Below are 15159 nucleotides of genomic sequence, written 5' to 3' on the forward strand. Positions count from 1 at the left end.
CGACGCGGCAACCGCGCGAGTGCAGGAGTCCATCGAGCATTGCCTCGCCGACGCCCAAGCCCGGGCCGTCCTACGTGAAGAGAAGACCGAGGCGCGGTGGTCGTCGCTGATGAAGAATAACGCCATCAAGCTCGACCTGCTCCGGACGAACGTCGCCGCGAAGAAGAGGAACACCGACATAGCTTTTCTGATGGGCGGGGCGGACATGCTCCAGAGCAACGACGAGCAGCCCAGGGCGTGGTACATGGCGGAGCGCGGCCTCATCTTGAACCAGATGCAGACGGCAACGCCGACGACGCAAGCTCCCGCGCCCACGACCACACGGACGCCAAGTCCGAACGACGCCTTTACATCGCCGCCCAGCAGTGCCGAAGCCGCGCCGACACAGCCCAGCACCGAAGCAGCTCCGACACCGCCGAGCCCGCGCACGCCGACTCCGCCAACGCCTGGAGCCGACCCCGCCGAGTGAATCATTGCGCACGCGAACTTGCGGCGTGCGGCGCTCTGTTTTTTATAACGCCAGACTACGTCCGATCGCTGGATTTGTGGCGTCGTTTGAGAGTGGGAACGACCAAGTTTAAATTTCCCGCATTCTGGGGCCGTCGCTTGGGGGCGTGACTGGGAGCTAGGTCGCCCCCAGGGGCCGAACTAGCGCCGGCACGCCCCCAGGCCGTTCTATTTAGGCGCCCTGGGGGGCCGAACGGCTGGAGATGCCCTAACTCGTCGGACTTGGCCATTTGGTTAGGAAACCAACTTGTGCCGTTGAGGATGCCGAGTTCGTGCTTTGCCTTGGTGTTGCCGAGTGATCAGGAGCTCGCGGGAGTCGGCCATCAATGACTTTCTCGAGGGCGATGATTGCCCGAGTGAATTGATTTGGCACGGTGCCGAATGACGTCGTCAAATTGCCTCGAGGGTAGAGTAGATACTCCTACTTGGCTTGGTTTGTTGACTGTGTGTCACACCTCAGGCCTAGTCACACCGTATGAAGAAGAAGAATGTATAGATGTCCATGCACCTGCTGTTCCTTGGATCACCTGTGAGTCTGACTCTCACCAACTGGTCAGTCATGTCTATGCTTCCAACTACGTACTACTATGAACTATCTGCATGCTCTTAATTACCTTGAAAGTTTGATTTCTTGTTCTTAAGTGCAATCTGGGTGATGAACTGCATGCACCCGTACTATTATCTTCATTCTAAAAGAATGGCGCTACGATCAAATCTAATCAACACCTGTGTCCTCCGAATAGGATGTAGTCTATGCAAGCGTAAAACACCAGTCTGGCAAAAATATGTGAACATCTGAATCTGGAAACAACAACTACGTACAAATTGTGTCAGGAATTTATATATGCGAAGAACCTCTTAAATTCTTACCAGCAACGGCGAGCTGCAATTGTGCCAAGCACGTCTTTAATTCTTAACTGCATTTGAGCTACAAAATGTGTTGGACCATTCTGCAGTAATGCCCATAAATCCAACAAAGAACAGATTACAAGAGAAAGTGCTGCAAAGGGTGCTTCACATGGATGAAACGCATATGTAACTTGTTCTAAGCGTGGCTTCGGAATATGGCATTCCACTACAGAACAACGGTATGCAAATCTAAAACCTGTTAGTAGTTGCCTAGAACAAGGCATTGCAAATTTAACAGGAGCAAAATTTAGAAGTTGGTACAAACTGAGCTCTACTGCCAGAGAAATGAAGCACCAGATTGCATTTGCTTAGCATTATACTAGAAGAACGAGTGCACACGGACACAAGCCAGCATCAAGCAAAACAGATGGAACATTGGGCTCAACCAATTCTTAATTAAGACAGCAACGTGGCAGTTCCGCTTCAACCGCAGCAATCTAATTTATAGTGAACATGTATCTTGCGTGCAACAAGTCAAGGTGCCTTATGTGACTTGTTGTACGGGCAGTTCAGAATCCCGGACATTGATGGTGTAGCTCGAGAGAAGCTGGATGATGGTGAAAGGACGGTCAGCAGCGAGGACAAACTGCTTGTCCTGCTTCACAAACTCATCGGCTTTAGAGATCACCTCTCTTTTGTCGTCCTTTAGGTTGTACCTGCAGATGCGCGCCGATGAACCCCGGTGTTTGGTGTAGTAGACGCAATTTGGCTCAACCGACGGGAACTTATCGGCGCAGATAGCGAGGCACCTTTGATGACCAATGAAGATGGCATAGTTGCTGATGGTCCTCAAACGCACAAGCTCATCACTCGTGGCCTCAAACTTGAGAACCCTAACGAGTCGCTGTAGCTTGACAATGATGAGCAGCTGTCCTCCAAATTCCATAAGGAAACACCGGCCATCGTTTGCATGTCCCGTCTCAAGAGGATCACCAGAGAAAAACTTCTCGGGCGGCTGAATATCATGCACTTTCATCAAACCACCGATGCTGTTAATCACTTCACATAATTTGCTTAATGTCCGCCAGTCGCCATCGAAACCATCTCTGAAAGCCATCCGGAGGAAATTATAAGTTATGTCCGAATGCTCCATGGAGGTGAAACATTCATTGATGGGAAAGGCTGTGTACTGCTTGCGAGATGAATCGAAGAGTAAGGTAAGCTTGGGCAAAGGCACCGGCGCCTTCAAACCAAACCAGACGGCAGCAGCAACCTCGCCCTCAGGCGGCATGGGAGCCATGAAATTGATCATGGCGCCTGTGAGAGGGTTGAAGACATGAGCGGCGTGAGGAGGGCTCCTGTCTGCCAGGACGAAGAAGCCGCAAGGAGTGGTGGCGACGACGTAGTAATTGCGGAGCACTGGGAGCTCCTTGTGGAGGAATCGGCCGGTGGAGGTATTGAGCAACAGGCGGTGTCGCTCCTCGTCGAGGATGATCCACGGGCGCGGGAGGAACCGGGAATCCGAGGCGTCGGTCCTCGGGTCGTCGACGGCGGAGCACCAGTGCATGGTGGCATACGGCGCGCAAGTCCACGTAACAGTCCACGTCGTTAGTGGCGAGGAAGGAGCCGGCGATGCGGCGGAGGAGGTCGTATGGGAGGGAGGACCAGTCTGCACCCACCATGGGCGGACGGCCCTTCTCCTGCCCTTGGGCCGGCGGAAGATCAGGGGTGGCCAAGGGCATCGGAACTTCAGCGGACGCGGCCGCCGCCATTGCTCCACGATGGAGTCCGGAAAATTCGATGCCCTAATCTTCCCTGCCAAAAGGGGTAGGATGTAAATTTCACCCTCAATTTGTTTTCTTTTTTTTTGACAATCAATACCATATTCTCTCCTCGGGATTCCGTAAGGTGGTGTTTGCTTCTTTAGTCTTAAGTCTTTTTCTAGTCTTTAAGACTTTTTGAAAAAGATTCTCATGAAGATGCTTTTAAGACTTTTAGTAAAAATTCTTAAAAAGGTCTCATTCTATTTGATTTGTTAAAGACTTTTTCTAGTTCCAACATAAAATTCCTGGAACCAAACACCCCCTAAGTTATTTCGGTTGTTCGCGCACAACTCCCCTCGATCTCCACACCATCGCACGATCCGCTGGTCCCGATTATTTTTCAATCGAATCCCACCTCCTGATTTCCACCGATTCTTTCCCAAACGAGCAAACCAGTAGTACATCACATCAAAGGCAAAAAACACATGCACGCCGCATCAAAGCAACAAAAAAAAGAAAACAAAAAACAAAGGTGGCCTTCTTTTCCTCCGCAATCGAAGCCCTACCCACATGGCCATGCTGCCGCCGTCGCCGCCCGGATGGAGGAAGGTGCCGACGAAGCGCTTGGAGCGAAGGCAAGGTCTAAGCTTCGTCTTGGTGCTCGTCTCCCTCCGATGGACAAAGGATGAATTTTATTTACTCAAAATAAAACATCGGGGGATACAACACAGTGAGCACATATCCGGTCTCTGCATTGCTGAGATACACACAACCACAGCAACACACACACACACACATAAAAAATATCGACTGGCTAAATGGAGTGTGGTTTGCCGTCCCAAAGACCAAGGCGGGTTAGGCATTCATGACCTTGAGTTTAAGAATAGGGCCCTACTCGAAAAATGGTTATTTAAATTACTGACGAAAGATAGTGTATGGCAAACCCTCCTGAAAAGAAAATATGTTGGTTTCAAGGCAGTATCCCAAGTATATTGTATGTCTGAGGATTCCCACTTTTGGGTGGGTATAATGGCTAGGAAGAAATATTTCTTCTGCTATGGATCTTTCTTAATCAAGGACGTCTCGGAAAATAGATTTTGGGAGGACAAGCGGCTAGGAAATGCCACACTCCGGAAACAATATCCAGCTTTGTACAATATTGTGCGTCACAAGGGTGATACTATCGCCAAGGTAATGAAATTATTTCCACTTAATGTGACGTTCAGAAGAGATTTGATTGGACCCAGGCTCCCAATCGTGGAACATCCTGCTCTAGTGGTTATTGACGGTGCAATTGTCACATGTGTATGATGTATTTCGTTGGAACCTACATGGGAATGGTCAATTCTCAGTGGAGTCTATGTACAGAGCTTTGCTCCAATCTGATGTGCCAATTGATAATAATAAAAAGATCTGGAAGATGAAGATACCTCTTAAGAATAAAATATTCGCATGATATCTTCGTCGCATAGTTATTTTTACTAAAGATAACCTTATTAAGAGGAATTGGCATGGAAGTCCGCAATGTGTTTTTGTCATCATGATGAGACAAATAAAACATTTATTCTTCCAATGCAAATTGGCTCGTTCTATATGGTTAGTTATCTAGATAGTTTCTGACTTGTATCCTTCTTGTAGTGTTGCTAATGTATTTGGCAACTCATTACAAGGGATAGATCACATGTTGAGAACTCTTCTCAGGATGGGAGTGCTTACCGTTATTTAGTCGCTTTGGCTATGTAGAAATGATAAGGTTTTTAATAGTAAAATTACTTCTCTGATACAGGTTATCTACAAATGTACCGGGACTCTTCGTTTATGGTCCTCTCTACAACACGTGGAGAATCAAGACCTACTTGCGAATGTGTGTACACAATTGAAGGCTACGGCGAGAGATACTTTTACCCAACATGGATGAAAGCATGATCTTAGGATTGGCCCCCTCCACTTTAGGCGTTATATAGATCTTTTTGTATTTCGTTTTTTATTTTTTATTTGTGTGAGAGGACCTTATTTGGCTATGTGCATCTTAGTTATGCAGAAGCCGAGTGTAATGCTTAAATCTTTTAAGTAACAAAGCGCCCTTTTCGAAAAACACACACAAATCACCGAGAAGTAGCAAAAGTCATATAAGGCCAAAGTATGCCTAAACAAGGGGAAAAACCCAAAGCAATCAACAAACTACACCAACAAGGACAACATGGATCTTCAACAATAACGCCTTCAGAAAGGGAGTGATCCTTGAGCACACCGTCACCAGATCCAACCACGAAAGGCCAGAGTCTAGGTTTTCACCTTGAAGAACTAGTCCGAGGATATTCGAGCAATGCCTTCAACAAGGTAATGACGCAAAAACATCATCATTCCCAAGTATAATCAACTCGGGTCAGACCTCGGTTTTCACCCGGAAACCGAGACAAGTACTCGAGAAACCATCATTGAAGTCAATCGTCTGTTGTCGCCACCATTTTTTGGCAGTCCTAGCGGCTGCATATGACGGGTTAGAAAGTTGATCGCCGCCGCTCAAGAATGGCGAATCTTCTTATGCGAGTTAGACTTTCGAGATCCGATCTTCCTCAAGTACGTTTGTCAATAAGGATAAGATAGAGCTTTGACGTAGATTCATGCGAGCTCCTCTGGGCATCGAGATTAGGGCTCCTTATCATGGCTATGTGATGGCGATATTTGGTGTCAGGTTCTTTGGATCGATTCAAAGTTCAATGACGACGACTGCAACTCTGAGATGATTGTCCTAGGGACATGTAAACGAAGACTTTCCAGTTGTCCTTGACAAGGTGAGGTCGATTCCAGCTGGGGAGCGAGGACAATGGCGGGTCGACGGCTCATTCTAATGGCAACAATTGTCGTTTGCGGTTCAAAGACCTTGATGTAATTTTTATTATGTTCGAGGTGCTTTTGTATGATTGTATTTGTGGTAAAAACCTTTATAATATAATAGATCTAGGTCCTTTTAAAAAAAGTTATTGGTTTTCAACACAAAAAGGAAACAAAGGAAAAAAATGCACCGATTTTGCATACTACGGGCCAGACCTGGCCAAATGGGCAGCCCGGCCATGGTTATACACAGGAAGGCACGACAAGTGCATGGGCCGGGCCGACACACTTGCTACCCTCCTTGGTCGACGCACGACCCCTATGTTACACGGGTTGGCGCAGAGGCCCGATTGGCATGCTAGCCAACGTTAAAATTCAGCCCATTGGGCTATTTCAAACCTATATTAAACCTACTGGGGTGTATTAAAAATAAAAATAAATTTGTCTCAAAAAAACAATAGAAAAAACGGGTCGTGCTGTGCTGGCACTCGTACCCAGCCTCGCAGCCTAGGCGGGCCACGTGCCGGCACAGCCCGATTATAAACTTGCCGGGCCAGGCCCATCACAGGCCGGGCGCATGGGCTATCAGGCCGGCACGCTAAGACCGGCCCATTCAGCCAGGTTTGCTACTTGTCCCTGTCTCTCTGTCTCTCACGAGTCAGGGCGTAGAGTTCATCCCCTTCCTATGCAGGGCACTCCCCGTCAGAAGTCGAATCGGAAGCCGAGACCAGCATGAATCCGACCAGGAGCGGATAATAAATCTGGTAAAGATCGACTCCCCTTTATCATCACTCTATCTCTCGGGATTATCTCTCGTCTACGATTCCGATTTCTCCATGGAGAAGCAGGGCCAGGAGCGGCAGATCGATCCAGTAATGGAGGCAGCGAGCGGGGATCCCGACGACCCCCTCATCGCCGTCCGCCCCCAACGGGTCGGCGGGTGGTGGGCGCGTAACCAGGACTTCATACGGAGACGCGCGGAGACGCTGAGGCGACCCGCCGCCCGGGCGGAGACCGAGTTCGAGGCGGAAGCAGAGTGTCGCAGAGAGCCGCCGGCCTCCAAGAACTCCATGGCGGGGCTGCTCGTGCCGGCGGCGGCGGAGGTGCGGGATCTGGAGTGCGCGGTGTGCCTTGAGGACCTGGTGGCCGGAGGCAGGAAGCTCAGGAAGATGGACTGCTCCCACTGCTTCCACCAGCGCTGCATCTTCCGCTGGCTGCACGTCAGCCGGCTCTGCCCGATGTGCCGCTTCGCGATGCCCTCCCGGTCCGACGACGAGCGCGTCGGCGACGAGGTGGAGCGGGAGCTCGCGGCCGAGGAGGAAGACGATGCTGACGAAGAAAAGTCTGCGGCAACTGAAGAACGCTCGTCCAGTGAGTGAGTGAACTGAACTAATGTTTCTTCAGATTAGCGATGGTGGTAATGATTTTAGTCAGATTCGAAATGGCTCTTCTTTATACTGTATATGTATGAATATTTGTTTACCCGCTCTTTCACTGGTAGTGTACCTCTAGAAAAGATGCTATTTTTCTTTATAAGTCTGCATTTTATGTCTGTCAGACATTTTTATCAGCCTCTGCAGTGCTACCGCGCTTTACCCCTGTTACACGTTTGTCTGTTTAAAGATAGTTTGTATATTGTAAAATCTATCCTGACAGACAATGATATACTCCCAACTACAATAAGCTGTCTGTAAATAACGAATACTACAATAAGCTGTTTGTAAACAGTCTATTTCAAATCATAACCACAGTGCTTGTGTGTATAAAATAAGGCAACACATAACACCCAATGCCAGTACAATAGCAAAATCACCGTCTATAAGTTATTTGTGTTACTTATATAGGCTTTTCTCCTTGTAGGTTTACATATTTCCTCTGTAAATAAATATAAGAGCGTTTAGATCACTACATTATTTCTCTCTTTGTTTTATCTTCCCACGATTCCTTTGTATCAACCCTTACAGATGACTGACTAGACACTGTTGTAGATGCCCTCCGGTGGGGCTCCTTTGATTTAAAGGATTTTCATAGAAATTTTGGTGGATTAGAATATTTAGGAATTTTTTTCTATGTTGTTTGTTTGATTCATAGGATTCAAGCATATAATTTTTCTTAAGGATTTCTTTGTACTATTTCCCATAGATTTCTAGCATCCACTCAATCCTGCTTAAAAGTATCCTTTGTTTTTCCTATGATGCAATCAAACAACCCAAAATCTTGTAGGATTGAGATGATCATGACATTCAAATCCTATGTTTTTTCCATTCCAGGGTTTTTACAATCCTACAAATCAAAGAGACACAATCTTCTTGATTTTGGGCCCACGACACAAACTTTATTAGATCCTCTATGTGGCCATCCAGTCAATCATGCTCGGTGAGTATGGTGTTCCACCTGCACTTCGTCAGCACGATGTCGCACTTGCTCAGCCTGCAGTATTTTTGGTTGATGCCTTGTTGGAGGGAGATCAATTTCCTCACGCTCTTGGATGTTATTTTTAGAGAACACCGGCAATTTATTGGTTAAGCATCAAAGTTACATAGTCTTCAGGATGTAATCCGGAGCAGAATGAAAAACACAGACTAGTAGAATTCATACACGACTTACCTACGAACATGCTTAAAGGCCACCGAGGTGAAGCCCAATTGATGCAAGTTTGATATCAACTACAACTGAACCGACAGACGATCTATCCCGTACCGAAGAACGGAGGCGTTCAACCAGCGACAGACAATCCGAGGCAAAGATTACCTTCTCATAGTTCTACTCATGAGCCAAACATACCGCACGATGCAGAGCTCTTGCCTTCGTGAATTCAGGTTCCAACTCCCCTTGCAAAAGCTTAGAACAAGCAACAGTGCAACACCCTTCATGGTCCATGCCAACAACACTAGCCCTAGAGATGCCTTTCTCGCAAATATTGTTGTATCAGACATGAAAAGAATTGTACCTGATAGCGGCGGAAAGATAGACGTGACTGAAATAGTGGTTTCATGCGTAGTCTCAGGTGCAGATTTGTAAAGATGCAGAAAATCGAGGTCAGCATAAGCTTGAATTTTCATGGCAATGTAACGCGGTTGAGGAGCCTCACTATTATTTCTCACAGAATTTCGTGCATCCCAAATATGCCACGTAGCATCAACCATGATTGTAGCTTCATGATTGCTAGCACGCGAGAGAAATCGAGCAACCACTATTGGGTTGTGAGAACCGCATGAAGAAGTCATTTCCCGGCGCTCACCCCCTTGCTCTTGGCAAACCACCGACTCATCTTCACTAGAAAACTGATAAAACTCCATGAAATTTACATCGGTAGAGTATTCGTACATCGCACACAAACTGAAAGTGCATTGTCACTCAATTATGATTTTGGTGTTGATTACAATAGGATTAGTGAGAACTAGGAACTAATGACGGTTGTCAAGTTTATCTCAGGACATTGGTATCTCTCCATGGTCTACGGACTTCGGTGACCCTCCTATTCAAAAAGGGCAAAAGATGGTGATTTCCGGTGGCTCGGAATGTTTTCGGTTGTTTTTGAGCTAGAGGAGAAATTGTACTATCAAGAGGAGTTGCGAAGATTAGCAAGTTGGGGAACTCGAATAAATTCCACACACACTATTTTTTAAAACATTCCACGCCTTACGGGAGGGTTCTTCCAAAGTTGATATAACCCCAACTAGAGTTCCGGGTGCATAGGGTCCTCTTTCTCCGGGTGCTCGGAGTCATGAGAGAATGTGAGCCAAGTCTCGGCATTGTCCGGGTGCCCGGGTCCTGGACCCCAGGTGCCTGGAGGTGATGTTTGCTCGTGGATGATATAACCATCAATGATAAGGAAATAAACTTGGACCATTGTAATTCAATGCAACAAGTTTTAGTTGGTTCTATGTTGCTTCAGATTCAACCACGGCAGGAAAAAATTAAACCAAATTTCAGAACTCCATCGAAGAAGTTGTGATTCGATCGACTGGGGAGAAATAGGCAAGCTACGTAGTGATCTAAACGCTTTTATATTCCTTTATGAAAGGAGGGAGTATGTGTACGTGATGTTTATTTCCTGTTGTTGCAGAGTCTCAAGGCTACAGGGCATCCTTTTGTTTTAGACAAGTGCTACAACTAGTACTACTAGTTACGTATGGAGCTAGTCTAAGATCGATTGCTAGCGATTAAAGTGTCCGAATATTTAATTAGGAATATTTTTTAATTATACGCACATCTTATCTCTATGAGCATTTTCAAAGGACTGAGCCGGCATATCATCTTGAAATTTACGAAGTCACCGTAGGCACCTCGTCATCGACGGGAACGTCTCTTCCACTGAATGCACATCGTCGAAAATTATGAAATAAATTCAGAAATAAATGCGAGTATCAGGACTTGAACCCTGATGGGCTGTGGATACCACAGTCCCTCTAATCATCCAACCATAGGTTAATTCATATCTTTAATTAGTTTAGATAGCGGAGAGAGGGTCCGGTTAGGTTAGCATCGCCTATATAAAGGACAGATTTCGGCCATGCACGTAGACTAGTTCTTTGAGAGTTTAGACTATCAAGCGGCCCTTTTTAGGTGCCGTTATTATTGTTTTGTGTGAATTTTCTGCGTGAAAGTTACATTTGGCTTGAGGTCCCTCATAGATTGCGTGTTGGTTACGTCTACTACTACGGAAGGTTCCTCGTGTGTCGAGGAGTTGTCTGTTGATTGTCGGTACCTCAGCTTCAAGTTAAACATACCACTCACGTAATTGGGAGTATATTTTTATCGATGGATCTTGGAGGTTATTGCATCGTAAAAAATCAGGTCAAATCATGAGCAGGTGGTGTCCTCATCATTGGGTGTGCCCGGGTGTCCGTGGTCCTGGACCCTCCGGGTGCCCGGTCCCTCTACGTGCTCTGCGGCTGATCTGTCTGCGTGTCTGGGATCCTGGGCCCCTAGGTGCCCAGGGCAGGCCATGCTTTGCTGGTTGGTTCGCGTGCCTGGAGGGGTTGGCTGGGAAATGACTATCTCGCCTCTTGGGGGTATTTATACCCACCCTACTTCCACCTCAAAACTTAATCTTCCTCAAGCTTTTCTCTGCCATTGCCAAACCTTAGAAGCTTGAGATATTCGTCCCCATCCACCCCAAACAATTTGATTCTTTGGGGATTGGAGGAGATTCACCTTATCTACATTCCTACCAAACCGATTTGTGTTCCCCCTACTCCTTCCTTCAAGACCGACCCCAAGTGATTTGATGCTCATCCATTGGGATGACTCGAGGATAATACGGTGAGCCTTTCATGGCATTCCGGAAGCCTTGGCTCTGGCACCGCTCCTACGAAGATTAGCTCTTCCCCAAGGAAGAGTAAACATCAGGATAAAATCTGCATCATCGACTCACTTGTGGTTTATCCTTTCCCACACCTTTCTTTGCTTTGTATATTTGTTGGCTTGCTTTTTAGATTTTTGCCTACCATACATTGCTTTAAGTTTGCTTGCCATATAGGTTGTGTTCACGTAGTTGCATTTCTAGTGAACCTTATTTATCCGCTTATCCCTAAAATTGGCAACTAAGCTTAAAATTTGTAATCTCCTTTTCAAACCCCCTCCCCCTCCTAGTCAACCACATCGATCCTTTCACAAACGACCCAATGTAAAAACAACAAATGTTATCATTCAAAATCAACAATTAGTTTCAAACCAAAACTGATCTACTTCATAATGCGAGACAAATACCTAGAAATCGGACAAAATAAACCAAGGATTGGATGAGAAACTTACCACGAAGAAGATTCTCCAACTCGTCTGGGTGAAAATGGCGAAGAATCGAAGGTTTAGAGGGGCTAGGGTTTGGGCAATGTCTGATATGAACATCTATCCCGTTGCCAGCCTGCTTTCATGAAAAAACATGCGATACAAACCTTACATTTCGGCAAAGCCTAATGCTACTTGTATTATAAATCTCGCTAGAACAACTCATTTTATCATAAGCTTTTGATTTGGTTTTAGAATCCGAGCCAAAGAATCAAGAAAGAAATACTTCACATTCCAATTCTTTTTTATTTCCCAAGATACAATTACTCCGTTGTTTGGGAACAACGCTGATAGCGGCCATGATCTAGGGTTTGCAAGGGAGGCAATAGGATGCGGGGGGTAGATGGTGTGGTGGCGGCGAAGGAGAGTAATGCTAGCCATTGGGCCAATTTGGCGGGGGGCGTTTGGCTCAGTTGCCCTGAGAGAGCGAGGTATCCCTCAACCTCAAGGAGAAGTGCACTGTGCGAACAAGCTATCCTCACATGGGCCCACAATGATAACTATAGCCCCGGGCGCACCGGGAGCTCCCGTTTCTTGGGAGCTTATAATCTACTATATAGGTAATTCCCCGTGCGCTGTAAGGAAGGCATACCTATTGTAATGATTCAGCACCAATCATGTCTCACTCTTATCTTCATTTCTCGGCCTCCTCAACCCAAGCTCGCCACCTCTGCAATGAGGCATTTGGCTCGCAATCCCTTCCTTCACCACACCAAACATACATTTCAATTTTATTTGGGCATGGCACCTCCTCGCAATCCCTTCCTTCACCACACCAAACATACATTTCAATTTTATTTGGGCATGGCACCTCGGGATTGACACTATGCAGATCTAGCATCCTCTGCTAGCCTCCACATAATATCGATCGTAATATGTCTACCTTCACATATTGTACATGTTGAAAAAGTGCACGCTCGTGTGGCATGACGGTCGGTATCACAACGTAGATAAAAATAATAATCGGCAACAATATCAATTACATATACAACAAAGAGTCAAATTTAATGTACAAATACAACCTAGGTATTTCGTCCAAGATACAACTCATACAACCGGTGAGTACGTGATATACTCAACAAGGCTCACACAGAATAGACCTAGAACTAGAACTAGATTATGCGTCGGGTTTCAAAGGAAGGGGTATAGTAGGTAAGCGGCGCAAACATCTAAGCATTAAACTTTTTAGTGGAATGGTGGTTTACAAGAGTGGCGCAAATAATCGATTGCTCAGCGTCGGGTTTCAAACTGATCATGGTGGTTTACAAGAGTCTGGTGTCACTTCACCAAAAGAAAAATAATCTACTCCTCATCCTCCAGGAGTTCATGTCTCGCCGAATTGCTGCAATGACACCACTGATTTGAGTAACTTTGTTGTCTGAAAGAGCGACTGTTTCTCTCCATCCATATATGCGAAGCCACAAGCATCAGCATGTTCTTCATTTTCTTCTCATGGGTCGGCCTTGTCTTAGTCAGCACCCGACGCATCCTTTGTTCAGATGATCTTGATGATCCCTCATTTGCAGCAGTGAGGGCGTTGCAACCCTGCCAAGTGGAGGTTCTGCGCCAGGTACAAAGTAGAGTAGAACCACTGAAAGAACAGAACGGTTTTCACTGGTGTTTTATACTGTGGCAAGGGCCACTGCCGTCTGCCAACAGCAAGAATGTTCGGCCAGGCGAATTCTTCAGCGAAAACGGCAGCGCAGTAATATTATCAGCAGTGGTGCGTGTGATCGCCCTGCTGTCAGAAGGTGTGCCCGGTGAGCGGGCTGCAGCAATCTTGGAGCATTCATTCGAAAATCAGAGGTAACAGTTTCCAAAAGGAAAGAGAGAGCTTCAGATGAAGAAAGCTAAAGGACATATTGCACTTCGGTTCAGTTGACCCTTGAACCACTATCCATCTGGTTGTCCATGTCCCAACTACTACTCCGAATCCTCAACTTACTCTTGCCTTACATCTCCATGTCCATGTCTATAGCATGGTTGCTGATGCTCGTCAAAGGCACGAGCTTGTCACTGTTGGCTTCAAACTTGCAAACCATGGTGAGAAGCTGTCGCTTAATGATGATCAGCACTTGTCCACCAAACTCGACTAGGAAACAACGGACATTATTTTCATGTTCAGTCACAGGAAGATCATCGGAGAAAAACTTATGAGGATCAACACGAAGCAACATCATCAAATTGCCCATCTTGCGGACCATCTCATCTAACATGGTTGATTCCGTCCAACCGCCATCAAACCCACCTTTGATCACCCTCTGCAAGAAACTATAAATTGCCTCCTCATAGTCGCGGGCGAAGAAACATTCACTTTCAGTATACGCCATGTAATGCTTGTGAGACGAGCCACAGAATAAATTAAGAATGGGCAAATCCATGATAAAGCAGACTGCAGCGGTGACCTCCCCATCGGGCGGCATGGGCGCCTTGAATGGATCATGGCGCCGGTGAGAGGGCTGAAGATGCGCGCGGTGTGAGGAGGGCTCTTGTCAGCCAGGATAAAGAAGCCCTCAAGAGTGGTGGCGACCACATAGTAGTCGCTGAGCGGCAGGAGCTCCTTGTGGATTAATCGCCCGGTGGCAGTGTTGACTGTTGAGCGCTCTCGAAGGCCTCGTCAAGGATGATCCACCCGCGCGGGCGAAACCGGCAATCCGAGGTGTTGTTCCTGGGGTCATCGGTGGCAGAGCGCCAGTCATGGCACACGTACGGCGCGTAAGTCCATATACCAATCGACGTCGTTGGTGGCGAGGAAGGACTCGGCGATGCGGCGGACGAGGTCGTACGGGAGACAGGACCAGTCTGCAATCGCCGTGGATGGTAAGACCGGCGAGGTTTCCAGACAGCCGGGTTGGTCCTTCTTCCCCTTGGAAAGCGGGAGAACTTCAGCGTGTGCAGCAGCGGCCACCATAGCTGCACGCTGGAGTTGCTGTTTGGCTTGATTTTCGATCTCAAGGACAGAATCCAAGGGCCAGCTCCTCCCTGCCAAAATGAAGAAGGACCCCAGTTGTAAAAAATCGCAACAATTGATCACGGAGAAATGAGCAGAAGCATCAAGCAATGGCACAGTTGCACAAGCAATAGCAGCAGCAAGCAACACTCCAGCATTCTTTTCTTCTTCATCCTCTCGCGCTCTCTCTCCCCCCAAACTCATCTCTACAGTCTACACTGGATCCCCTCTCATGCAGCGAACACAGCAGCAGCAAATCCACTCTGCTCTGTCCCGATCCATCATCTCCCCAAATCCAAATAAAGAGCGGCAGCAAGCAGGACCAGCATCTCCCCCAGTCCTCGCCCCATCTCCGGTGCCGGGCCTATTTTCTTCCAAATCGCAAAATTGGCTCGCACGGGTGGTATCCCCTATTTTCCTTTTTTTTGAGAGAATTCCTTATTTGGCCCTTTCTAAAAATTT

General features: G+C 47.0%; 1 protein-coding gene across 2 annotated transcripts; it reads left to right on the top strand.

Annotated features, from left to right (window-relative positions):
* The first annotated feature begins 6596 nt into the window (after nt 1-6596).
* LOC123063319 (E3 ubiquitin-protein ligase RNF181 homolog) lies at nt 6597-8433 on the top strand. 2 transcript variants are annotated; one of them, XM_044487065.1, is made up of 2 exons: nt 6597-6718; nt 6803-7558. In XM_044487065.1, the coding sequence occupies exon 2, from the start codon at nt 6830-6832 to the stop codon at nt 7331-7333; it is 504 nt and encodes a 167-aa protein (XP_044343000.1). In that variant the 5' UTR covers nt 6597-6718; nt 6803-6829; the 3' UTR covers nt 7334-7558. The 2 variants fall into 2 exon arrangements, with proteins under 2 accessions (XP_044343000.1, XP_044342999.1); XM_044487064.1 differs by adding an exon at nt 8225-8433 and having other exon boundaries at nt 6605-7329.
* The last annotated feature ends 6726 nt before the right edge of the window (nt 8434-15159 follow it).

Source organism: Triticum aestivum, chromosome 3A (genome assembly GCF_018294505.1).
Source record: "Triticum aestivum cultivar Chinese Spring chromosome 3A, IWGSC CS RefSeq v2.1, whole genome shotgun sequence".
Taxonomy (NCBI): Eukaryota; Viridiplantae; Streptophyta; class Magnoliopsida; order Poales; family Poaceae; genus Triticum; species Triticum aestivum.

Coding starts and splice junctions, on each gene's coding strand:
- LOC123063319 (XM_044487064.1), top strand. CDS start 6,791: ATGGAGAAGCAGGGCCAGGAGCGGCAGATCGATCCAGTAATGGAGGCA. Junction 7,330..8,224: donor GAAGAACGCTCGTCCAGTGA/GTGAGTGAACTG, acceptor TTTCCATTCCAG/GGTTTTTACAATCCTACAAA.